At 48.2% G+C, this 26811-nt stretch overlaps 1 protein-coding gene across 1 annotated transcript in view; it reads right to left on the reverse strand.

Annotated features, from left to right (window-relative positions):
• The window catches only part of KSR2 (kinase suppressor of ras 2), a 418689-nt gene that overhangs the window by 96395 nt on the left and 295483 nt on the right, over positions 1-26811 (reverse strand). The window contains exons 6-7 of the mRNA XM_058281429.1: positions 4449-4518; positions 1014-1097 (exon numbers count right to left, since the gene is read on the reverse strand). Coding sequence (XP_058137412.1) covers positions 1014-1097; positions 4449-4518 — 154 coding nt within the window. The remainder of the gene's footprint in view (positions 1-1013; positions 1098-4448; positions 4519-26811) is intronic.

A 26811-nucleotide genomic window follows, 5' to 3' on the forward strand; every position in this document is an offset into this window, starting at 1 on the left:
ACGACCCTTCCCAATCTGCAGGTGGGAAGGGGTTCAACCTCACCGCCCTTACTTGGGGGCCTGCAGGCTGGGAGGAGAGCGAGCACTCGCCCCTGCTGCCATCCCATCTCCATCACGAGCCGAGATACAGAGACCGGAAAGGGCCAGTGACGCAGGTACAGTGAGTATTGCTTTTGTGCAGATGAAAACACCATAGACACCAACGGGAAGTGACCTGCCCAAGGTCACACAGCCAGAAAAGGGCAGAGCTGGGATTTGAACTAGGGGTAACACGGTGTTCTCCTGCCTCGACCTGGAGTGGGGACAGTTTGGAGGTGGGGTGGGGAGGACGGAGTTGTGGGGTCCAGTTCTCACTGAAACTCGAGAGCAGCATGAGGCCAGAGAAGTGCTGGCTGCCCCTCCTGGCTGTGGGCCTGAGGCCTTGTGGAGGCTCAGCTTTCACATCTGTAAAATGGGGAGAATTTTAATAGCCCCTCCACCCCCACTCGAGTGTTACTGTGAGGATAAAATGAGGGAAGAAAGGGACTTTGCAAGCCGAAACTCAGGCCTAGAGGGCCAGAGTCAGACTGCAGCCTGTTTTGGTGAACGTACTGGAATGCAGCCTCGCCCCATTGTCCAGGGCTGCTTTCACAGCACGACAGCGAGCTGAGTGGTTGCAACTGAGATGGGATGGCCCGCAAAGCCTGAAGTATTTACTACCTGATCCTTCACAGGAGAAGTTTGCCCACCCAGCTCGTATGTGCTATGTAAATACAAGGGAGCACTGTGCCCCAGCGGACAGCATGCTGGGTTTCCAGCATCTGCCATCAGCTCTGGTTCTTATTCAGAATTGCTCTCCCTGGCCCCCTCCCCCAAACGTGGAGGTGCATTGAAGATGCCTTTCTGGAAAATGGAGCAAATAACACACCTGGAAGTCGAGAAAGCAAACTCCCACAACATTCCTACAGAAGCGCCATATGGCTCTTTCCATCACGAGGCACCCCAAGAAGCTCCTTCAAGGGGCAGCCACTTACTTGCAGTTTTTACACTTGAGGCCAAAAAGCATCCCTTTCCCGCAGACTGTGCATGTCTGAGACATCCAGTACTTGGTGGAAAACCTGTGGAAGAGAAGCAGAAGTTGTTCAAGGGCCAGGTGATGGCAACTGATCTATCTCTAGGTGGCTGAATCACTTAAAGGCTGAGCATGTGGGCCCCTAGATAGATGGTGTGGATTTTAGTCTGGCTGCTTCTGGAATTTGTGACTTATGCAAGTTGAGTAATCATCTGAGCCTCAGTGTCCTCATCTATAAAATAGGGATAATAATGTTGAGAAATAAAAAGCATAACCTTGCAGAAAAATATCTAACGAGCCACTCCTGCCCCCTGCTTCTGTAATCTAACCACTTCTGCTCCCTGCTTCTGTAAATCAGCCTGAGAAAGCATGACCTTGCACCTGCCTTCTGCCTCTGTAACCCTGCTTGCAAAATTTTGCCAAGCAATACATTAGCCAATGAACAAAAGTCATGCTGGTCCCACATAAAATCCTATATAAGCCTATGAAAACTGAAAAACAGGGCTCAGAATTTGGAGAATGACTCTCCTCTGGGCCCGTGTGTAATGAATCTGTTCCTCCACCTCTCCGAGTGCTCTTTGGGTTTTTCTGCCACTCAGAACTCCTGGGTTTGCTACAACAATCATAGTACTGAATTCCTAGGTTGTTGGGAGGATTAAATGGGGTTTCACATGTTGAGTGCTTCAGACAGCACCCAGCACATAGTAAGCACTCGATGAACTATTATTAGCTTGCGCATTCATGAGTCATTCACAAGTGTCACCTAAGGTCACATTACGTTCTGGGGACAGAGCCATGGATGGGCTCGAACTGCCCTCAGAGATGCACAAAAAAAGGCGGGGCCCTCAGAGAGTCCAGCTGAGCCAGTCCTGGGGGTCCCCCTTGGTCATGTGCCCCGGGGAGCTGCAAGGGTGGGGCCCTCACTCCAAGAGAGCTGAGACCCCAAACTTCAGCAGCGGAGGAGAGTCCCTGACGGTGAAAGCCTTTTCAGACCGTCTGCTCGCCCTCCCCCGAGCTCCGCCACTTGCTTCAAACACAGACATCTCAGATCCTCCTAGGCACCGCCGGGAACCCAAGGGAGATGCATTCCATTAACTTCCCTGATCCCGCCGCCGCTGCCAGGGTGCCTTCTTCCCCAAGAGATACGAGGCAGCAGCCAACTGGGCCCAAGAAAAGTACTGAAGGTCACCGGGTCAGAGTTAATTTTAATTTTCAATTTTTGTCACCATCAGCAGGCATCCTATCTAATCTCCACTGCCTCCGAATGGCAAAATGAGAATCCGGAAGCAATTATGTAACGTGGTGCCTGGGAGTTTTAAGGGAACGATCGGAGCCCGACATGGTGCTGTCTTGCCTGGCCCAGGAGCTCCCCAAACAGAACGACCTGCTGAGCTACATTTTAAAGAGCGATAGCCCAAGTGGAAACTCTTGTTGCCAGGAAAACTCTCTCTCCAGTTTCTGACCTGGGGTTCAACCCCTTTCTGTCTCGTCCACAGGCAGAGTGCTCAACAGGTCTCAGGATTCCGCAGCCCGAGGGGAACGGCAAAGGGGCTCGTGTCGCCCCACTGGTCCCCAGGGCGGGGATCGAGGGCAGGCAGAGCGGCAGATGGAAGTTTCCTCATTCCTAGCCCTCTCCTCTCTGCACAGTCAGTCCTCCCTCTCCCCGGGCGCTGGCTGAGATGGCTCTGAGGTGATGGCGGATGGCATTTTAATTTCATTTCTCTACCAAGGCTGGGATGAGTGCGGGTGGCTTCTTCCAGACATCCAGCCCTGGGACAAACACAGGGCAGGCCTGAAGAGGAAGAGGCCACCCAAGTCCCAGGTCCTCTGAGATGTTCTTGATGCCCCACGATCACCTGGTCCCCCTCCTCTGGGAATCGGCATCTGGGTCCGTGGCACCCCCAGGTTCTAACTTAGGGTGTGAGAGCCCAGGAGCCGGGGAGCCAGAAGGCAAAGCAGAGAGAGGAGGCGAGGCAGATAGAGGGTGGGGCCAATCTGGGGATTGGGTGGAGCTGAGGCTTGGGGGCGTGGCTTATTAGGGGCGGGGCTGAGCCAAGGGGGTGTGGCAGATGCAGGGGCAGGAAGGAATCTGGGGGAGGGGCTAAGGGAAAGGGCAGGGTTGAGGTGGGGCGGGGCTTAGGGGGCGGGGCTGAGCCAGAGGTGGGGCCTGGCCAGGGGGCGTGGCAAGTTCAGTGTGGTTGCTGGTCTCTCCGCAGCTCACCACCATTGCACTGACATTCCATCACGTGTTTTGCACCACTTCCTCCAGAGTATCCTCATTTGAGTCTTAACTATCCTGTCAACCTATTTCGCTGAGAAACTGTTGATGAGGGGCCGTTTGGGGAGAGCGTGGTCTTCCCTGGCTCACCCCCGGCCAGCACTACGTGTCTGTCCCTGGTGCTTCGCTGGGAACCTGGCCTGCCAGCACCGTCGTGGTCTGTTTAATCCGCTCTCAGCTAGTTCCCAGCTCCTCCAGGGCACGCTCCGGGCTACAGCCCCGGGGTGCAGAAAAGCACCATCACGTGCTAGTCGAAGGATCCAGGGATGAGGGAACAATTCCCGCAGCTAGTTCACAGGGGCCCTGGTGCAAAGAAAACCTGAGCAGCGGTGTGGAAAGAACACAAAGCGCTGAGGCTAATCAGCTTTTAGACCCCTCACTTAACCTCCCAAGGCCTCAGTTTCCTTATTTGCCAAATATGTCCTGCCACCCTTGCCCAATGACCCCACTGAGTTATTGTGAGGATAATGAGATAAGAAGTGGAGAGCTGAGTTTGGGAAGTTAAGGGTGGGAGAAGACGGGGTCGGGGGGCATGGCAGAACCTGGGGCAGGGTGGATTCTGGGGCTGGAGCCAAGCCAGGGGGCAGACCTCAGCAAAGAACCAGCACCTCTGAGCTCAGTTTTCAAGGCCCCTGATCCAATTGTGGGTTTTTGGGTAGAAAGACCCAAAACTAGGATGTAAAGCATTTATCATAATGACATTCCATTTATTGAGTATTTATATAAGCCAGGCCCTGTGGTAAGTGCTTTACATATGTTTAATCCTTATGGCTACCCCATGGCTAGGCAGAATCATCTGATGAGAAAATTGAACCTCAGAGAGGTTAAGTAACTTCCTCAAGGTTGCAAACTTTATTAGCTGGGATGGGAACACAGGTTGGCCTGACTCCAAAGCCCACTACTTGCTAGGGGCTAAGTTTGTAAGAAGCAGATGTCTCAGTCCCCCGGCTGCCACATCGAGGGTCAGCCTGGCAGAGGAGAGAGGGGCATGGTGACTTAGAAGCTAGAGCAAAGCACCCTGCCCAGCCCTCCCCCACCCTGAGACTAGGCGCCAGCACGAGCCCCCACCCTTCACTGCACAGGGAGGTAGGCACCAGTTCACACCAGAATCCAGCCTACCTGTGCTTGATGGAGTTGCCAAGGTCTCTGCGAGGAATCTGCGGGGACCAGCGCGGCACTGAGAGTGTGTCTGCAGAGAGACAAGAGAGGAAGAGCCTGTTAGGCGGTGGGACAGAGGCTGGGGTGGGCTCTGGCCAAGCCCTGGAAGGAAAAGGGAGGCTTACCAGCTTTGAGAGCGATGCCCACCCACCGCATCCCTTGGTATAGTTTACCTTATGTTACCTCATCTCATGTCAGGACTTCTGGACAGGGTAGTCAGGAAGCCGGGGGGTACCCACAAAGAAGCCAGTGGAGGGAAGATTAACACTGAGCATCACTTTCATTAATTAGAGCCAGGCATACGCTAAGTGGATGCTTGTTACAGCCTCAAAACAACCTCAAGGACAGGGGTTCTTACCATTCCCACCTTATAGGGGAGGAAACTGAGGCTTGGGGAGGGGATGTCACTTGTCCAAGATCATAGATACCTAGTACACTGCACGGCAGGCTGTAATCTGTGTTTGTGGGGCTCTAGAGCATGTGGCCTTGCAGGCAAAGTTATAATGCTAGTCAAGCAAGTACCATTTTCCTAATTTTGCCATTCCCCTGTACAACTCCTAAAATTATTTACTGAATATCTTAAAGCTGCCTCCATCTTTTGTTCAAATATATTTATCTCGGAAGAAAAATGTAAATGGAAAACCGATATCACTTTCTGCATAATTTTAGCACTATTTAAAAAGCATATAACCATGTACTACCTAAAGTCATGCTAGAATAAATGGATGCATAGATGAATGGTTGGTGGGTGCTAGATGGGTGGATGGATGCATGAGTGAGTGGGTGGATGGATGAGTGAGTGGAAGGAAAGATGGATGGATGCATGCATGCATGCATGTGTGAGTGAGTGGAAGGATGGACAGATGGATGGATGAGTGGCTGGATGGATGCATGCATGAGTGAGTGAGTGAGTGGAAGGATGGATAGATGGATGGATAAGTGGATGGATGAATGGACGGACGGATGGATGCATGCATGAGTGAGTGAGTGGAAGGATGGACAGATGGATGGATGGATGAGTGAGTGGAAGGATGGATGGATGGATGGATGGATGAGTGAGTGGAAGGATGGATAGGTGGATGGATGAATGGATGGACGGATGGATGCATGCATGAGTGAGTGGAAGGATGGATAGATGGATGGATGAGTGAGTGAGTGAGTGGAAGGATGGATGGATGGATGGATGGATGGATGAGTGAATGGAAGGATGGATGGATGAGTGAGTGAGTGGAAGGATAGATAGGTGGATGGATGAATGGATGGACGGATGGATGCATGCATGAGTGAGTGAGTGGAAGGATGGATAGATGGATGGATGGATGAGTGAGTGAGTGAGTGGAAGGATGGATGGATGGATGGATGAGTGAGTGAGTGAGTGGAAGGATGGATGGATGGATGGATGAGTGAGTGGAAGGATGGATGGATGAGTGAGTGAGTGGAAGGATGGATAGGTGGATGGATGAATGGATGGACGGATGGTGCATGCATGAGTGAGTGAGTGGAAGGATGGATAGATGGATGGATGAGTGGATAGATGAATGGATGGATGGATGGATGCATGCATGAGTGAGTGAGTGGAAGGATGGACAGACAGATGGATGAGTGGGTAGTAGGTAGATGGCTGAGTGAATAGAAGGATGGATAGATGATTGGATGAGTAGATGGATGGATGGATGAGTGAGTGGAAGGATAGCTGAATGAAGGATAGTGAATAGAAGGATGGAGAGCTGGGTAGGTGGGTGGATGGTGGGTGTGGGTGTATGGACAGATGGCTGGGAGTGAGGAATAAACAATAAATTTCACAGACTTCAGACTAGGTGCCTGTCTCCACATGGTCTTTTCTTTCACACCTCAGGCTAAATCCCAGCAACCTGCACTCTGACTGCACCAGGGCCTGAATTCCTGGACTTGTTCCACGGACCCTGAGAGCCAGCCCCCACCTTCACCCCATCACCCAGCTGCCCGAGCCTCCCCTCCTCCCAGACCACGCAGACCCCAGAGAGGCGTGAAACAGCGGAAATAACCAGCACTGCCTGTGAAATCTCCACGGAGAGGGAGAGAAGAAGCGAGCGGCTGACCCTCACGCCAGCTCTCATTTCTCAGGCCAGATGGATGGAGCCAGCTCCCCATCTTCCGAGCTGCAGATGCACACTTCATGCTTCACTTTTCATAGCAACTGTGATGGAGCGGCGCTCAGCGGGGAGCCGGGCGAGTTTCCACTACCAGGGAGCATTTAACCCCAAGCCACTCACACCTCTCTTCCGTCTAATGACGCTGTGGGCAACCATCAGAAAGCTGTTTCCAGATAGCCCAGGTCCGCCCTTGTAAAGCTGCGTCCCTTTCTGCGAGAGGTAATGATTTTCTAAGTCCCGAAGGGCAGAGAAGACCCAAGAGGGAGACGGCCTGAAACCCTGATCAGAATCATATCCAGTGGAATTTCTTCTAGTTTAAAAACTAAATGTTATCAAGCCCAAGTCAATTACACTAGTTTCAGTTTGGGGTAGAAATTTAAAAAGACAAGACAAGAAAATCAGTTTAAAAAAAAAAAGTTATTCTTTCCATTCTTATCTCCTTCAGGGACTGAAGTCAGGTTTAACTCCTTAAGCTGCTTCCTCCAGTGCCAGAAGAGGGTGGAGGTGGCAGGGCTGGCTTAGTTCAGACACAGCCTCCTCGTGGAAATCTGTAAAACTAACGGTGCCAAATGGGTTTCACCTCATGTCCAGCTCCATCCAGTAATAGGGGTTGTCTAGAGAGGCGTGTTGAGAAGGATTCTGAGGCTAGATTGGAAAGTAACACTGAGACTGCTTAGCATTACCTGCTATGGGTGAAGAATAAGGCAGGGCCAACAAGCCCGCATATAGTTGCCCCCTCTGCAAGGGCAGGGACCAGGTCTGCCTCGGCTCTGCATCATGCAACCTAAGTACTTAATGCATGTTTGAGGAAACCATGATGGTTACAATAAAAACGGCTAACATTTGCTGAAAACGCAACATGTGCTAGGCATTATACTGTGCATTTTATACCCAGAAGCTGTGCCTCTGTGAGGTCGCTGTTCCATCAGCCTCATCGTACAAGGGAAGACACAGGAGCTCAGAGAGGTGGGGTGACGTGCTGAAGGTCACACAGCCAGCAACCAACAGAAACTCCAAGAGTAACTGCAGTTGTTGGCAAGCCCTCCAGGAGCTCCTATACCAGGGTTCTCAACTGGATGCACCTTGGACCCCCCCAGGGGATATTACTGTTTGCCACAACTGGGGGCGGGGGCGGTGCTACTGGCATCTAGTGGGCAGAGGTCAAGGACGCTGCTTAGCACCCTCCAGTGCACAGGGTAGCCTCCACGAGAAAGAAGAACCCGGCCCAAAACATCTACAGTGCCAAAGTTGAGAATTCCTGCTCTAAATACCTCACCACATCTCTACCCTACCCAGCCACCCCCCCTCCAAAAAAAAACCCAGCTGGTGCTTCTGCAGCTCAAGCCAGCAGGACACAAATCTTCCTTTATTAGAAGCACATCTCACAGTTAGATTCATATCCTAGTTATTCTGTTATTCCTCAGTAATTCTCAATTACAGCACCTTCTCAAAAAAGGAGAGTAATTAAATTTAATAGTTTGGATTCATTTCCCAATATCGGGCTGAAGGAGTGAGTTCTGTCAATTACATTAAGGAGCTGCAGCATCATTAGTCTCAAGCGATAATAGCCTCCATACGCCTCCCAACGTGGGTGTGGAGACTTGAACTTTGAGATCTTCTCTTTGCTTTCTTCGTTTGGATTTCATTAAACTTGCCAATGCAAGCCTGAAAGCAAAGGAAAACTATTTAAAGAGAAGGGGGGGGGGGGCGGAAATCTATGAAAATCCAAGCCTTATCATAACGGAGAAGGCAAACAACATTTACAGCAATTAAACCAATACAGAAACTTCTGTTTAACAATCAAAGCACCTATTAAGATGTCGCCACAGCTGAACAAAAGCTTCTTTTCTACTCTAATTTTCTGATAACGAGTCATGCAGACACAGAGGCAAAATTTTGTGCATCCCTGGAGCCTTCTGTCCCAGGGGTAGGATAATAGACATCTCTTCTTAGCTATTTTCATTTCCAGTGCACGGAAAGGGAAAGAGGTTTTGGAAGGAAAGAGGCTTGGCCTCCCATTCCATAGGTTTCACTGTCAATGCCCGCTCAGAAACACCTTCGTGCAGAAGAAGGGGGTAAACCAGAAGCCCTGGTCTTTGCAACCACCTTAGTAACCAGACAGACAAACAGAAGGCCCGACAGAAGCGACCTGCAGTGATAAACATCCAGGCTACGTAGAACTCAGGCTCAACGTGGATGTTTCTATGGAAATCGCAGGCGCTGACCTGGTGAGCTTGTGGTAAATTAACAGAGGAGTCCGGCATGGGAACAAACTAAAGGGCACACACAGAGATACCGGGTAAAAAAAATGAGTAATGATAAAGGGAAGGAAGAGGAGAAAAACAGTAAAGAAGAAAAATAATAATAGACCTCTATTATTGTGTTGAGTGTTATCATGTATCAATTACTATTGCCAATATAAACTGTCCTTTACTTATATTATCTCATTTAATCCGACAATATGACACCATGACTCCCCTATTGTCATTAGCTCCATTCACCAATGAGGAAATCAAGTTGTGCAGTTTTCCCAAGGTCACAAGGTAAGCAAATGCCGGGGCTGAAAGTTTTAATTCTGGTCACATAGAGAGGGTTCAATAAACAACATCCGATTGCCTCCCCATTTTACAGATGGGAACACTGAGGCTGAGGAAAAATTAAGCGACTGACCATAGCAGGTACGTGACTAAGCTGCGATTAAACTGGATGCTTCTAGTCCACACTGCTCCCCCAATACATGGAGGCTGGCCATCGTATACCATCAGTGCCTCCAACCTCTGTGGGGAGAAGCAAACCCAAAGGCTAAGCATCCACCCTTTAGGCTCAGGGAAGGGCCACAGGGGCCCGGAAGGGGATGTAATAGCATACTGCTCATTCCTCAGTCACCCATTCCACAACATTTTAAGTCCCTGCGGGGGGTGCAGAGGAGTACACCCCTCCAGAGACATCTGTGTCCTAATGCTTAGCACCTGTGAATATGCCACCTTACATGGCAAAAGGGACTATGCAGGTGTGATTCAGTTAAGGATCTTGAGACGGGGAGATTGTCCCAGATGGCCTGGATGGACCTGAGAGCATCACAAGGGTCCTTATAAGCGGGAGGCAGGAGGGCTGGAGTCAGAGAAGGAGGTGACGATGGAAGCAGGGGCTGGGGTGAAGCGACTGCTGTTTCAAAGACAGAAGGGGCCGCCAGCCAAGGATGAGGACAGCCTCCAGAAGCCGCAAAAGGCAAGGGAGTGGCCTCTCCCCCGGAGCCTCTAGAAGGGACGCAGCCAGGCCGGCACCTTGATTTTCACCCAGTGAGCCCATGTTGGACTTCTGGCCTCCAGAACTGTATGATAACAAATTAGTGCTATCTGAAGCCATTAAGACTGTGGTCGTCATTTGTTACAGCAGCAACAGGAAACCCATACAGCACATCTGTGCCAGGATTGGTTTTAGATGCCAGGAATGTGGCGAGCAAGATAATCAGGTTCTCTGAGCTTAGTATCTAGAGGGGGAGTCAGAAAATGAGTAAACAAATAAAAGTACAGGATAAGAGGTACAGTCCATGAGGAAAATAAAAGTGGGTTTGTTTTTAGGCAATGGGAACCTTGAAGAGCATTAAAACAGAACAGAGGTGCTGTGCTCAGTCTTCCGGATGTGAGAGCGCCCCCTGGCGGCCAAGGGGAGAACAGCCTGCTATGCTGTGACTCAAAAAGAGGTTCAGGGCCCTACCCCCAAACCCCGATCCTCCCACCCCCCACGTACCACACCTGGGTACGAAGCATCAACCTTGACGCTCAGAGCCCATTCAACCTTCCATCCAGGCTCGTTTTCCAGTTGAGCTGTCAAGATCCTACCCCTACTTCCCCTAGAAAAATCCACAGCCCATCTCTCTCTCTCTCTCTCTCTCTCTCTCTCTCTCTCTCTCTCTCTCTCTCTCTCACACACACACACACACACACACACACAATGTGCCGGGAAAAGCCAAGGGAGTGTTTGTTGGCTCCACGGGCTGTGTTCTTTTAAAGAACCTGCAGGACGCATTTTTGGCCAAGCCCCTCTAGGAGTATACGGTGAAATATTTCACCCCAAACCCATTGACTTGTGCCAATTGAAAATCTCCTGTGGCACAGACTGGTCTTAAGGGAAAATTCCTAAAGGCATTATCAGTGGGAGATGCACTTCCATACCCAGGCAGAGAAGGCTAAACAGGCAGCTGAAGAAAGAATACAAAGCAGATTTTGAAAAAAAGAAATCACTCTTTGTAATCTGCCCACTATGGGGACAAACAACATTAGGCTGCGAGCTCACGGGGGTCGGTCTGATCCCATCCACCACTGTATCCCCAGTGCCTACCTTGGGATCCACACAAATGATAAATGCGTGTTCCATAAATGAATGAATGAATGAACAAGTAGACTGATAATTGAGTTCTGGCCCAAACTATGTTCTTTCACTCATTAACTAGAAACTAACATGGCCTTGAGGGAACTTAGAGATACTCTATGAGAACTGGAGCAAGTCTGAACTGCTCTGTCCTCAAAATGCTCCTGTGTTGTAGGGAAGGTAGCAAACATTATCTCCATTTTATAGGTGGAAAATCAAGGCAGACTTGGCATATAATCCGCTGTGGGTCCTCAGGCTAGTGAGAGCCTCTCAGCTTCAGCAGCATCGTGTAAAAATGTGGGTAAATAACAGTACCCGCTGCACAGAGCTGTTTGAAGACTAAATGGGATAAGAGAATTCAGTCCGTGGAAGTATTGCTCAATCTTACTGACTGTACACATCTAAAGTGGCTGCCACGGCTACATCTTCTGCAGTCATTTCTTCATTCAAGCCAAACAACTATACAAGGTATGTATCCCCAGGGTATATCTAAGGAAACTGGGAATAAATGAATTATTCAGTCACAAAGCCAGTATCTGTTGGCCTTTAAACTTGAACCCAGATTCCTGTAAAAACAAACAAAACCTAAAGTCCTGCCACCTACACCTATATCATACTACCTTTGCATACCATGTTCTCTTGTGAGACAAATGTAAGTTGAAAAAAATTATTCAGTCCTAGATTTGGAGAGGACCACAAAAAAACATCTTTTGGTCCCAGAGTCTCTAAACACCCTTAAATATTTCCATGAAGATAAAGACCTCTGGGCACATAGTATAATTAATAATAGCAGCTGACATTTACTGAGCACTTACTGCATGGCAGGGCCTAGATTAAATGCTTTATATGTATTATTTCATTTACTTCCTATAACTCCATTTTAGGTGGTAAGGGCTGGGGTTGGAGATAGGAAATTCAAAGCCCAAAACTCATGCATGCTGAGAAATGATGCAAATGAAATGAACGCTCCAAACTGCCCTTAAGCTTCCATCCCAGGGCTGTGATGGCTTAAGTGAGAACCTAGTAGTTGTGCTGCATCCAAATCAACTAGCACATTCTCTGGGTGCAAAGATACCTGAAACGAATAAAACTGAGACCATTAACCTTTTCTTTTCTAGCCACAGGCCAGTCACTCACTAAAATCCCACTGATTTATCCAAGATGCCAACCAATCCTGAACTAAAGCAGCTCATGGTATTATTCACCTAGCAGAGAATAACTCTATTTGCTTTAATATCCAAATCGAATATATCAGGTCTAAAAATATTTTAATTATGTGCTGTCGCTAAAGGTTACATCTCCAAGACACTTCAGGGCCAAATCGAGTTCCTCCATGTATTTGGCCATAATTTTCTCCCTGAGACAACTACAACCCACCTCGCAGGATTCAGAGTTCATTAACTGGGGCTCCTGCTGGCTGTGTGGTCTGGGGAACTACTTGGCTCTAGTGAGTATGTGGATGAGGGTAGAATCTGGGTGCCAGGTAATGGGGGAAGAAATAAGGCAACAGACTGACAGTGGCGAGATACGAGGGGCCAGCAAGGGTACTGAGGCTAGTTTTGATGGAAGAGACCACATATATGAATTTCAGAGTTGATTCTTGGGGAACCTGATGACACTTGTGTGCACAGAAATGGGAGCACTGTTCTGGAATGGAGGTGCCAGGGTCAAACTAATCAGCATGTATGTGGGATCAGATAGGGATTTAACCTAGCACTGAGGCCCCTGAGCACGGATTTCCTTTGGAGGAAGCAGGTTTAATTTCTGAATGGGAAGACCCTCCAAGGCATCCACTTGCTCAGCGGAGTGTGGGAGAGGGAGAGCCGTGGAGCTCGGAACCAGCAGACCTGTGTTCAAACACCAGCTCTGCCATTTACTAGCTATGGAACCAACAGGCACTTTCACCTGGCTGAGTCTCCCTTTCATTACCTGTAAAAAGAGTATAAGAGTATCTCCCTTCTAAGAGTGTCAGGAGGATTAACTGGGGTAACATAATTGGTATAATGCTCAGCTGAGTGTCTGGCATATTATCATTATTATCGTTGTTGTTATTGTCATCATCACTCTGCCTCTAGAATTAACATACCAGTTAGAACATGACAAAGCTCATGGGCTGATCCCCAAACTTTGGCTCTGAAAGCCAAATCCAGCCCCCCAGCAGTTTTTGTGTTGTCATTAAAGTTTGAATGGCACACAGCCACACCCATGCATTTACATATTGTCTATGCTGCTTTCTCCCCACAAGGGCAGAGTTGATTCATTGTGACAGAGACCATATGGCCAACAAGCCCAAAATAATTATTACCTGGTCCTTTACCAAACACAAACAAACAAAAAACTCACTTCCATGGTTGATTAGCAGAGTAAGTTTTTTTCCTTGGAGTCAAAAGACCTGGGTTCAAGACCCACTTCTGCTACTTACATTATGGGGGTCCTTGGACAAATGGTCTGCATTTTCCAAGACAAAGCATGCATGATCACTTGGTGTCACCACTCAGGTCTCGTGATCCTAATACCCTGTAGGGTGTGTTGCTTTGATCCTCATCTATGGATGACAAGTGCTAGGCACAGGATGACTTGCAGTGGCCCAGTCAAGACCCTAAACCACACTGGTCTCACCCCAAGCCTGTGTTCTTTCTACCCCTTGCTGCTTCCTGGTAGGATAATAGTTGAAGAGGTGATGCCTCTGATTATATGTCATTGTTGAAATTCATGTCAGTTCATGGGGACAGGGGGGAAAGTAAATGAACTTTCTCCTCTCGATGCATCTGTGCCGGTTATTTAATGTGATTATCTAGTTGTCACTTCATCAAAGCAGAAAGCAGAACTTGGGGATGTCTAACTTATGATTGGTAGGGCAGTGGTGGTCATGACCAGGGGGATGGATTGCCTCCAAGCAGAAGTCTACTTTGGTAGGACAGGTGGGCAGGAAGGGCACTGAGTAAATGGTAGCACAGCAGATAGAGGGCTGACAAAATGCAGAGGGTGTGCGAGGAAGACATCACAGGGGAGCTCAAAATTCTCCTCTACCACCTGCTCCTCCTGGCCTCAACCCTGGTTAAAAAATAAAAAATGATGAAGCTAAACCAGAAGCCCCTTCAAGCTCTAGTGGGAAAACTAGAATGTATCCATTCAACTATCCCCCTGTGAAATAATTCTCCCCTGTTTTAGAAACCATCACCACTTTGCATCTGAGCCCAGGCAGGTAACTGCCCAACTGGGGTCCCCGCAATTCGCCAAGAATCCAATGTGTGGGCAGTGATAACATCACTCCCCTCCCAATGGGATTTGTGAGTCCTGGAGTCATCACCTGTGATTGGCTTCAGCCCCTTCAGATGGCCTCAATTAAATTTCACTGCCAGTAAAGAAACAGAATATGGCTGAGGCATTTAATTACATTTTATAATGTGCTCACTGCTGAATTTATTAAAGTCTATCAGGGATTCTTAACCTCATAACCAAACAATGGGAAACCTGGGTGCCACACGAGTAATTATCTCCCTTGTGGGGATGACAGATGAAGCATCCGATATGTTAACAGTTGCTCAGGTATGCGTGCAGAGGCTGTGGGGACGTGGTGTCTGACGGATGGGGCATGACAAGAAAAGGGAGGCAGTGGGCCTCTAATTCCATGAGGCACCACTTCAAGGACTGGAAGAGAGTAGCAATCAATTACAATCTTCCTTTGAATCTAAAGAAGAGAATGAGGAAACCTCTCGCTCTTTCCTGTCCCTGTATCCCCCATCTCAATCCTTCTCCCTCAAGTTCTCTCTTAAAATAATTTTCCTGCCTTGCCTCATTACATGGAGAGCCTCCACTTATATCTGTTCTCATGACCATCAGCCTTGACTGTAAGCTCCTAGAAGGATGGAAGGTAGTTTCCCAAAGGAAGGCAAAGAGCCTCTCCCTGCCCCATCCCCAGGACCAGCTGGGAGGGTCATGCCAACGTGGACCTCTGCGACTCTCCTTGCCTCTGCTTTCACTGTCAACTCGCTGTTCATGTATTTAATCTCTTCAGCTCTGCACATTTATTTAATCAGGTTGTAGCCAAGCTCTGTGGAGCTAGGTCCCTTCCCGGCTCTTTGGGCAGCTCTTCCCAACTGCAGCACCGCTGGCAGGCAGGGCCGGATCACTCTTCGTGTGGGGGCTGTCTGAGCACTTGAGGATGCATTTAGGATGTTTCCCAGCCCCCACCCACTAGATCCAGTGGCATCTCCCCACCCAGCTGTGACTACCAAAAATACCTCCCGACACTGCCCATGTCTCCTGGGGGAGCAGCGTCACCCCTGCTTGACAACCACTCCATTAGCTTGCTTTTGTTTCTTGACCTCTGATCCATTAGAGGGTATGCTGGTTTAACCCTTGGAGGGCCAACTTCCTTCCTTAACACCAAGTGCTTGGTGGTAGGGGCTCTCTGTGACCCCCGGGACTCAAAGCATCTCTCCTCGAGACACCTTGGCCCTGATGCGGCCGAGGCTCCTGAGTCAGGCACCGCATCTTCAGGACCTGCCACATCTCTGGCATCAGCAGGCTTCCGGCTGCCCCCCCCCCCCACGTAGGGATACTCAAGGAAGATCACTTTGGAATACAGACGCCCCATCTGGACCTTAGAATGCCATCACAGTTACAAGTCTGTCCCCAGCAAGTCTGTAGAGCACTGACAGCGTGATGCCTCTTGGGCCAGGACTTTGAGTTTCGGGCAACTGAGAGAGGGAGAAAATCTATTGTCTGAAGTTCAGACCAAGACGCCTGGTTCTTGGGTTCCTTCAAGTCTGACCGGGGGCCTTGGGCAGCAGCAGGCTCGTCTCATCCGCCACCACGGAACCGCCCAGGCAGTAAATTCCACAGGATGGCTCTGTGCTGGAGAACCTCTCGGCAGTGCCTTTTGTTCTTTGGACAATTAACTTCCACCAAACATTAAATACTGGGTGGCCGCATAATTGGAAAAACAACACATTTCCATGGGGGGAAGAGTTTCAGCTCAGGCAACTCTGAATGGCTCTGATTTAAGATCCATAAACTCAGTTCAAGGCAATGAATTTGTAAGTAATTGATGATGTAGTATGTGAGGAACTTGAGACCCATCCATCATACCCAGGCAAGCCAGGGCTACGGAGAAACTCAGGGAACAGGAGGAGACGAGGAAAATAAACGGCCAGAGGGACCTAGACAGTTCTCCCCTCCCCATAACTCAAGCTGCTGCTTGATAGAGTTGTGGCCTCGTCTCCAAAAGAGGCTCTTTCCCTGGTTTTGTCTTCTCCAGCCAGAGCAAGGGGTGTAAGGAAACCTGAAAAGAACGCCTGGGCTGCTCATGGGGAGAGCTGCTTTTAATTGTGCACCTACTATGTGTTTGACACTCCAGTGCCTGATTCTCAGAGGAACTCTAAGATGGGCTTTTCTGCCCCCATTTTGCAGAGGGCAAAGTCTCCAAAGAGGGGAGGGCACGGCGGCAAGGCAAATCAGTGCAGAGTCAGGATTCCAACTCACATCTGTCCATCGTTTCCTTTTGCCCCTCTGCCTCTTGGGCAAAAGAGGGTGCCTGGGACCCTGGGGTGAGGAACATGCAGCCCTAGAATGAGTCCTCTCCCCCATTCAGGGGTCCAAATGCCAAGCCCAGTTTGCAGACGGCTGCCCGTGGTCCACGTCCCCCTCCACCCGCCCTCCCCGCTCCCCGCACCTGTCACTGCTGCGGCTGCTCCCGTTGGTTTATTTCCATGGGAGACCATTTACAATTGAAATTGATGGAGCGCCCGGTTTTTCTCCCTTCACAGGGACATTTGCGGTGATGGCAGCGCGGGGGCCTCTGTCATCTCTTGTTTTGTTCTCAGCCAAGTGGGAGCGTGGCGGGTGGGGCAAGCTGGGGCTTCTTCCAATTAGCATTTTCCTTCGGGTCAGGGAGACAGGGCCGTGGGTGTGTGGCGTGAGATGGCTGAGCGGCTCGCAGATGACCCGGCAGTGCTGGCTGCCGTCACCCAGTGCTCCCTGCCCTGGTGCTGCCGCTCAGACTAGTTAAGTGACAGTATCCCTGGTCTTCTACCTCCGGATCCCTTTCCTTTCAGCACCCTGCCCCACGCTTTCCTGCTCTGTTAAGCCATCAGAGCCTCAGTTTCTTCATCTGAAAAATGGGATTGATACCAGACCTCCCTGACAGGGGGACTTGGGTGAGGGTGGGAGCTGAACGTGAAAATTGGCACAGATGGCCAGTCTACCCCTCTCAATGGATCTGTCTGTGGCCCTCGTGACAGGAGGGAGGACTTGACACCTGACTCCAGTGCTGGGGCCCTGGATGGGGCCCGCAAGTGGGGAGGGTCCGTTTGGGAGAGGAAGTGTGGGCGACTCTTTTGGGCAGGGGGCTTCGAGGCTGCAGGTGTGGGTGGGCAGGCCGGCAGGGCCGCACTCCCAGCTTCGCTGCCTGGCCGGACCCCTCAGGGCGTGGAGAAGCGCAGGCCTCCGTTCGGAGGGTCAGGCTGCTGGCCTGGTTTTGCTGGAATTGGCAGGAAAGCCCATTACCCCTCAGCACTAAGAGGTAGTGCTGAAGTGATCCACTCCCGATGAGACGTTGGACCTGTGGAGGTGAATAACGTCGGCAGGTCCTGCCTTCTAGGAGCCCATGGTCAAGTTTGGTAGTGGGTAGATACATAAGCAGAGGCCCACCATGTAATGAGCCAAGGTCGGGGGTAAGCACAGAAGGCTATAGGAGAGGGGCACGGGGGCCATGGGAGGGGGAGGGGGCCATGGGAGGGGTACAGTGGGACATGGGATTGGCATGGAAGGGAATGAGATTGGAATGGGGACATGGGAGAGGGATGGAGGGCATGGGGACATGAGGTGCCCCTCCCCTCCCTTCTCCTCCCTCTCCTCTTGGAGGATCCAATGCCTGAGCTGGATCTTGGAGGAAGAGTTGGCATGAGTCAGGCTAAGAGAAGTGGGCAGGGGAGATAGAAGAACGTTCTCGGCAGAGCAAAGAGCAGCTTCGAAGGCTGGAAGTGGGAAACGGTAGATCCACCCACGTGGAGGTGGGCAGTGCAACTCATGGGGCTGGGCAGGGGCCAGGACAGCCCCGGGGCGGTGGGCGATGTGAAGCCTAGGAGTGGCTCCTAGCTCTGCCCAGCTGCATTCCCAGGGGCATGGCATGCCTTCCTCTTTGGCCTGGCATCAGGCGCTCTTCCTCTCCGTCTGACCTTATCTCCATCACCCCTGCAGATGTGACTCTGGAATGGAGGGCCTTGAGACAAGGATTTTGTATACACCAAATTTAGACCAGTCCTCTGGGTCAGAGAGACCCCCACCATAATGCCGTGTGCACTGCTGGTAAGGCCATGTGAGGGGGCTGGAGCACTCTCGGGATCTTCTGAAGTGTCCACTCCCGATGCCCCTTATCCCCAAGCACCCCCCGGAACTAGGCACATTCGTTATTTCCTCAGTGATCATTTCCCAAACAAACCAAGGTGGATCCTTTGTCCTCATGAGATTCTTCTGGATTTCTACGTATTTCCTTTCTTTTTTCTTTTCTTTTCTTTCTTTTTCAGGCTGCAGAGTAAAGTGAGTTCTCATATATTAACACACTGACATTCTGATTTTACACACCAGTCTCAAATGTCTGGTTAATGTGAATCTGACTGTAGCAAAGCAAGACCCAGGTTTCTGGATTCTGATGAATTCTCTAAGGCAGTGATTCTCAAACTTGAACATTCATCACACCATTATTCAAAATAGCAGAAAAAGGGAAACAACTCAAATATCCATCAACTGATCAACGGAAAAGCAAAATGTGGTCTAAGCATACAAGGGAATATCACTCAGCAATAAAAGGGAATGAAGTACTAGAACATGCCACACTATGGCTAAACCTTGGAAATGTTATGCTAAGTAAGTGAAACTAGACACCAAAGGTCACATAGCGTATGATTCCTTTGATATCAAATATCCGGGACAGGTAAATCCGTAGAGACAGAAGGTAGATTAGCGGTTACCAGGGGCCTGGGAGGGGAACCGGGAAGTGACTTCTAATGGGTTTGGGGTTTCTTTTTAGGGTGATGAAAATTCTCTGAAATAAGAGAGTAGTGATTGTCTCACAGCTCTATGAGTAGACTAAAAACCACTGAAATGTATACTTTAAAAGGGTGAACTTGACAGTAAAGTGAATTCTATCTCAATGGGCTGTTATTGAGAAAAAATAAACACACACACAACTTTAGAGTGCATCTGATTTGCTTGGAAAGCCTGTTAAGCTACAGATGGCCGGGCCCCACAGCCAGGGTATCTGAGTGAGTTAAACCAGTGATGGGGCCTGAGAAGCTCGCAGGCACCCTGCTTTGAGAACCACTGGGTAGGGTGTGCCATTCCCACCTGCGAAAAGCCTTAGGAGCACCATGGAGGAACATCTTCCCAGATACCACCCTGTGGCCAAACAGTGTGGCAGGGTCCTTTCACTCCTGTGGGGAGTTTATTTACAGAGTTGCCAATGACTTGAGCCATGGGTGGGAGCCTGGACAATGGCTCCCCAAAGATACGCACCTCCTAAACCCTGAAACCTGTGTTTCCTTATATGCCAAAAAGGCCTTTGTAGATCCGATCAAGTAAAGAACCTTAAGATGGGGAGATTTTTCTAGATTATCCAAATGGGTCCCAAATGTAATCACAAAGGTCCTTAGAAGAGGGGAGCAAGAGGTCAAAGAAGAACAGGATGTGACAATGGAAGCAGGGGAAGAAAAGGCCAGGGGATGCAGCGCCCCGAGCACAGCCCTAGAAGCTGGGATAGGCTGGGCACAGGTGCTCTGCAACGGCCTCCAGAAGGCACCAGTTCTGCCAATGCCTTGGTTTTTAGCCCTGTAAGACTCATTTTGGACTTCTGACCTCCAGAAGCGTGAGAGAACACATGTGGATTGTTTTAAGTCACAAATTATGTGATCATCTGTTATAGCAGCAACAGGAAACTCACACATTATACCTCCCAACTCTTTCAAAGAAGGATAAATGAGCATTTATTAAGCTTCTACTCTGTGCCTGGCATTTTATGTACATTTGATCTTCATAACAATCCAAAGAATTCAGGACTATTATGCCCACTTCACAAAGAGAAAATTGCAGGTCAAAGAACGGTTCAGTAACTTTCCCAGCACAGCTAGTAAGTGAAGAAGGAGGGAATTGCTCGCTAGTTCTTTTATCAGGAATTCCCCACAGAAAGTATGTCTGTTTATACTTTAGGGGCAGACTGAAGCTGAAAATGAGGTTCAACATTTCATGAAAATGAAAATAAAGGAAACCTTCCCCCATCTTCCTAGAAGTAAGCAATTTAATCTGCCAAGGCCACAGGGGAAGGCACCGTCTAGCAAACCGAAGGTGTACTCTCACCTCCAATAGTTACTTAGCAATATTTTAATTTACATAGAAAGTTATTTGACCTCTGAGGCTGAGTGCTAGCTACCCGCCATTTCACACAACTTTGAACGGGCTGGAGAGGCAGTGGTGGTTGAGGAGGTGGGCTGAGGTCAGAACGCAGCCTCTGCCATTTAGGAGCTGTGAGACCTGCACAAGCAACTACTTCTCTGGGCCTTTTAGAGCCCTAATTGCTCTGGATCAGCACTTCTCAAACTAGGGGCCTCAGAATCACCCAGAGGGCTTGTTAAAACACAGACTGCTGGGCCCCACCCCCAGAGCTGCTGATTCAACGAGTCTGTGGTAGGGCCTGAGAATCCGCGTCTTAAACAAATTCCCAGGTTACATTTTGCTCGGTGGTATAGAGTATCTGTACATTTTGGAAGCTTTTAATAAAATTAATTTTTAAAAAGAATTAAAAGATTAAAAAGTTTCTTTTCGACATACACCTTGGAGCAGAATTGCCGCCTACGTTACGTGGATGTTCAACATTTACAAGATTATTCTCTATGCCTTTTCTTTTTTCTTTCTTGTTTTGGTTTTTAAAAACGTGTTATCTATCCCCTTACCAAAAAAAAAGAAAAGTCGGATTGCAAATATCAAAGAGGAAAACACAAATTCACAAAGCAGCTGCAGGTTCCCAATTCTCAAACTCAGCAACCAAATCCTAAGAGCAATCTTCTCAGGTTTTTCAAAAGCCACGTGGTGGATTGTCTTACAGTCTGAGGGATGGGTGTGGGTGCAATCAGAGACTTTTTCAGAGCCTCTTCGCTCTGACACCTGCCCCGTTCTCCGTGGAGGTGGGCTCTGAATGTGCCCTGGACCACACCCTCTGTCTCCTTTACCTGGCGCTCCTGTTCTTGTGCAAAGGAACACGACCGAATGACGGATCTGCTCAATGTGCTCATTCTCGCTTACGCACCCAACAAAGGCAGGATTGATGAACTCCGGGGAGGCACATTCACAGGTCTGATGTATGCCTTTTGCCTTGGAGCAGGCGGCACAGCCTCCCAGCGCGCGTCAACGTCTTTGCACTTTGTCAATAGGACCTTGATTCTCTAAAGGCTGAAAGGGGTTTTCATGGGTGAATGCTTAGAGCCAGCTCAGGGGTTTCTGAGCCACACTCAAAGCCTCCAGGTGACTCGCTTGGCATCTGCTAATTTCTTTCATCCCCAGACTATCACCCTTGAGTGAGGGCAGGCTAGTGATGTTCTCCAGGCACTCAAAGGCAGAAAAAGGGTGGGGGTGGTGCTCCTGGGTTCTGGAAAGAGCAAGGTCCTGCTGTCCTCAGTTCCCATCTCCGCCCGCCCCTGCACCAGTCTTTTACCCTCTCTGAGACTGTTTACCTGCCATGTGAGAATTTAAATGTCAACCCAGCAAGGGAAGTTAAACAAGGCTCTGGGATCAGATTGCCAGGGCTTGAATTCTGGGCCTGCTACTTGTTAGCTGTAAATTTTGGGGCAAGTTCTTGATTATTTTCTCTATGCTTCATTTTCCTCATTGGTTCCTCCTAGGAGTAATTGAGTACCTGGAACTCAGACCCTAACACTTAGTGGATGCTTAATTAATATTTGTCCCTCTCCAGTTCGCTTCCACTCAGCCTGCCGAGCGCATCAGATAAGGCATAGCTAGTCTGTGCTCATTCATTTAGAATCAGACATCCTGGGGCTGCTGATAGCAAGGGAAGCTTGTCATCACTCTGCCTCCAGGCAGGGGCTTGCTAATCATCCCAGTCTCTCAAGAACGCCCCACCTGACTTCCATCAGAGGTCAGCACACTTGTCCAGAAAAGCCCTAAGTAGCATGTATTTCAGACATTGCAAGCCATATAATCTCAACTCTGCCACTGTAATGCGAAAGCAGCCAGACAATTATGTAAATGAATGGGCCAGGCTGTTTTCCAATAAAACTTAATTTATGGATACTAAAATTTAATTTCATATAAATTTCAGGCCGTTCAATATTATTCAGCTTTTGTGTTACTTTTTTTTAAAAACAATTTTAAAACATAGGAACACATTCTTAGCTTATGGGCTATACAAAAGTGGCCAGATTTGACAGGCGAGCCCCAGTGTGCTGATCATGGATGGATCTAGAGCAGGGGTCCCCATGATTTCAGGGGGTCCATGAGCTTGATTTGAAAAAAGTCAATGAATTATCTTTATTTTCTCTGACCCCTAACTGAAATCTAGCATTTCTTTCACTTATGAAGGTACGCGATAAATTACAGCAGTATTCATTTGATATCACATTACAGTTGTCACAGATCTCGAAAAATTGCTTATGCTCATCCATACTTTGAAATTACGGTCGTTGTTAGACCTGAGGCTGGTTGAGTGTCATAAAACTATCTGCCGCTACATTCTGAGAAGGGTGCGTGGTTTTCACCTGACTGGCAAAGGGGTCCGTGGAACAAAAAAGGTTAAGAACCCCTGCTCCTCGGGAAGTGGACTTGGCCTAATGGTTAGGGCGTCCGTCTACCACATGGGAGGTCCACAGTTCAAACCCCGGGCCTCCTTGACCCGTGTGGAGCTGGCCCACGCGCAGTGCTGATGCGCGCAAGGAGTGCCCTGCCACGCAGGGGTGTCCCCCGCGTAGGGGAGCCCCACGCGCAAGGAGTGCGCCCCGTAAGGAGAGCCGCCCAGCGCGAAACAAAGTGCAGCCTGCCCAGGAATGGCGCTGCACACACGGAGAGCTGACACACAAGATGATGCAACAAAAAGAAACGCAGATTCCCATGCCACTGACAACAACAGAAGCGGACAAAGAACACGCAGCAAACAGACACAGAGAACAGACAACTGGGGCGGGGGGCGGGGGGAGGAGGAATAAATAAATAAACAAATCTTTAAAAGAAAAGAACCCCTGCTCCACAGCGAGGGTGTGAAGTCTCAGCGCCTACAGGAGCCAGACCCTGCTGGGCCCACCCTATCAAGACGGCAGAGGGAGAGGCTTCCGGGCTCCATGCCCCCTCCACAGCTTTGAACAACCAGCAAGTCTGTCAGAACCATCTTTCTCGAAGTTCCAGCAAACAATGAAAGGACTACAGTAACAGGGTAGGAGCTGAATCAGAGACAACAGGCTACTTAAAAGCGGGGGACTCTCCGGACGCCCTGGCTGGCCTCCCCCATCCACTGGCTCTTCATGGAGCTGGGCTGCGCTCCCAGTGCGGATCCCCGGTCCTGGTTCCGGAGGGAGCAGAGCGACCATCGAGCACAGGCCAACAGTATGGAAGCCCGGCCCAATCTGTCTGGTGGTGGCCTGAGGGGCTCACTGTCCCAGAACTTGCCCTGTGTGTAGAAGTTGGCTCAGATATCTCTCCTCAGAACACTGTGCGAGAGACCTCAAGGCGTGCTGCCTGAGACAAAGGACCGCTGGCTGTGGGATGGACAGTGCAATGTGACAATGTGACAGTGATGAGGGAAAAGGGGGCATTTGGAGCCCTGCAAAATGGGGGGATTCCTAGGGCTAAAGGCACCTGCCCTAGACAGGATGCAGGCACAGAAAGGATAAGGGAGGACCCTATGCTTTGGCCTGGAGCTCTCCTCTCCTTTTGTACGGCTAAGCCCTGACTGGAGGGCACTCACACAGGTCAACCTGCAAAGCCTGGGAAAGGCGTTCTCTTTTCTCCTCTTCCTCCTCCTCCTCCTCCTTTTTCTTTTGTTAGCTCCTGGCATTCCGAGAAAGCTCTAGCATAACACTAGTTGAATACAAGCTTAAGGAAGAGATGCCTCAGGGTCAAAATTTCAGCATTAAAATATCAGAATCAAAATGATTACTATTATTTAATATAAATTAATATTAATATTCATCATTAAAAATCAAAATGCCCTTCAGTGAAACCTTACAAACATACAAAGAAACCAGAAGCAATGACCCAGGCAAAGTGAAGATTAAAGCATTAGAAACCATCAACTAGGAGGACTAGACATGGGGCATACCAGACAAAGACTTTTAAAAAATGGTTTAAATATGCTCAAAGAGCTAACATGAACAAAGAATTAAAAGGAATCAGGAAAACAATAGATGAACACAAAGAGAATATCAATAGAGAGATGGAAATTATGAGAAGGAACCAAATAAAGCTGAAGATCACAGAAATTTTTAGTTCCCTAAGCAGATTAGAGCTGGTAGAAGAATCAGTGAACTTGAAAATAAAAAAATTTAAATCATTCAGTCTGAGGAGCCAAAAAGAGAAAGAATGAAGAAAAGTGTACAGAACTGAGGAACCTGTAGGATACCATCACGTTTACCAATATATACACTGTGGGAGCCCCAGAAGGAGAAGAAAGAGTGAAAGGGCCAGAGAGAATATTCAAAGAAATAATGGATGAAAACTACCAAAATATAAAGAAAGACATAAATATACACATCCAAGATGCTCAACAAACTCCAAACAGGATAAAATGTAACAGACTCATACCACAGCATATTATATTTATATTTATTATACTTATATTTAATATATAAATATATTATATTTATATTTAAGGCCAAAGACAGAATGAGAGGTCTGAAAGATGCAAGAAACAACATGTCATATACAAGAGAGCTTCAATAAGATTAAGTGTCAATTTCTCATTGGAAACCATTGAGGTAAGAAGGCAGTAGGAGGACATACTTAAAGTGCTGAAAGCAAAAAATTGCTAACCAAGAACTCTATGACTGACAAATGTGTCTTTCAAAAATGAGGGGGAAATTAAGGCATTCCCAGGTGAAAGCTGAGGGAGTTTATCACCAATAGACTGGTCCTATAGGAGATGCTGAAGAGAGATCGGCACACTGAAAGGAAAGAATAAAAGACTTAGATTGAAGCCACAAAAAGAAATAAGATCTCTCTGGCCAGGGTAACAACATAGGTAAATATAAATAACAGTACTGTTGTATTTTTGGTTTGTAATTCCACTTTTTCTTTCCCAAAGGATCTAGAAGGCTAGGGCATAAAATGTAATGATAAGTCACTGGGTTTGGACTCACAATGTATAAATGTAATTTGTAACAAGAACTACATAAAGGTGGGGGAACAGAGGAGTATAGGAATATAGTTTGTGTATGCTATTGAAATTAAGTTGGTATTGAAGCTAACAATTATTAAAGATTTAGGATGTTAAATTTAAGCTGCATGATAACTACAAAGAAGATAATGGAGAATATGCAAGCTCGTGGAAATAGAAATTAGGGTATAGATTGCCAGGGCTGGGGTTCAGGGGGAATGGGAGTCAATGCAAAATGAGTGTAGGATTTCTGTTTAGGGAGAAGGGAAACTTTGAGTAATAGGAGATGGTGAGGGTACAGCAATATTGTGAATGTGATTAATCCCACTTAATGCTATGCTTGGGAGTAGCTGAGATGAGCAAGTTTACATTGTACATATGTTTCCACAATTTTTTTAAAAAGGAAAAGCAAATAAAGAGACAATGACAAATAAACACAACATATGATCTAGGATGGGATCTAGAAAGGGATGAGAAAAGGCTCAAAGAGACATTATTGAGACCTATGGAAAAAATGGAATATAGATGATAAGCTTTATGTTGATGTTGAATTGCTTGACCTTGATAACTGCACTTAAGGTGGTTACGTAAGTGAATATCCTTGTTCTTAGGAAATATATACTGTAGTATTAAGTGTTCAAGGAACATGACATATACAATCTACATTCAAGTGTTGAGAAAATGGATGGATGGATGAAAAGACAGAGAAAAAGAATGATTTGGCAAAGGTGGCAAAATGTTAAAATTGATGGGTCTGGGCATCTAGGAAGATAGGGGTATGTTGGAATTCTCTGTATGAGGTTTGTATTATTTTTGTAACTGTCCTATAAGTTCAAAAGTATTTCGAAATTAAAAAATTTTTTAATGAAACATGAGCTCTATGGTTTCCATGGTTTTCCCAATTTTTCAGAGACATGGATACAGAAAGTAGTTTCCAAACCTTAATCTGACTATGAGAAAAACAACTGTTTGTTACGTTTCCTGGGTCTGCCATAACAGTATACCACAAACTAGGTGGCTTAAAGTAAGAGAAATTCATCCTCTCACAGTTATGAAGGCAAGAAGTCCAAAATCAATGTGCCAGCACGGCTGTGCTCCCTTAGAAGGCTCTAGGGAAGCATCCTTCTTTGCCTCTGCCAGCTTCTGGCAGCTCCTGGCAATCCTGGTGTTTCCTGGTTTATCACTGCATCACTCCAATCTCTGCTTCAACTTCTTATGGCCATCTTCCCTACATGCTTCTTTGTCCAAATTGTCTCCAAGTCCTGATGAGGACACGTATCATCTGATTTAGACCCCACCCTAATCCAGGATGACCTCATCTTAACTTGATCACATCTGCAAAGACCCTATTTCCAAATAAGGTCACACCCACAGGTACAGGGCAAGGACTTGAAAATGCCTGTTTGGTAGACACAATTCAACCCACTACAAAAGGTTTACATGTAAAGGT

This window comes from Dasypus novemcinctus, chromosome 19, assembly GCF_030445035.2.
Source record: "Dasypus novemcinctus isolate mDasNov1 chromosome 19, mDasNov1.1.hap2, whole genome shotgun sequence".
Classification (NCBI taxonomy): Eukaryota; Metazoa; Chordata; class Mammalia; order Cingulata; family Dasypodidae; genus Dasypus; species Dasypus novemcinctus.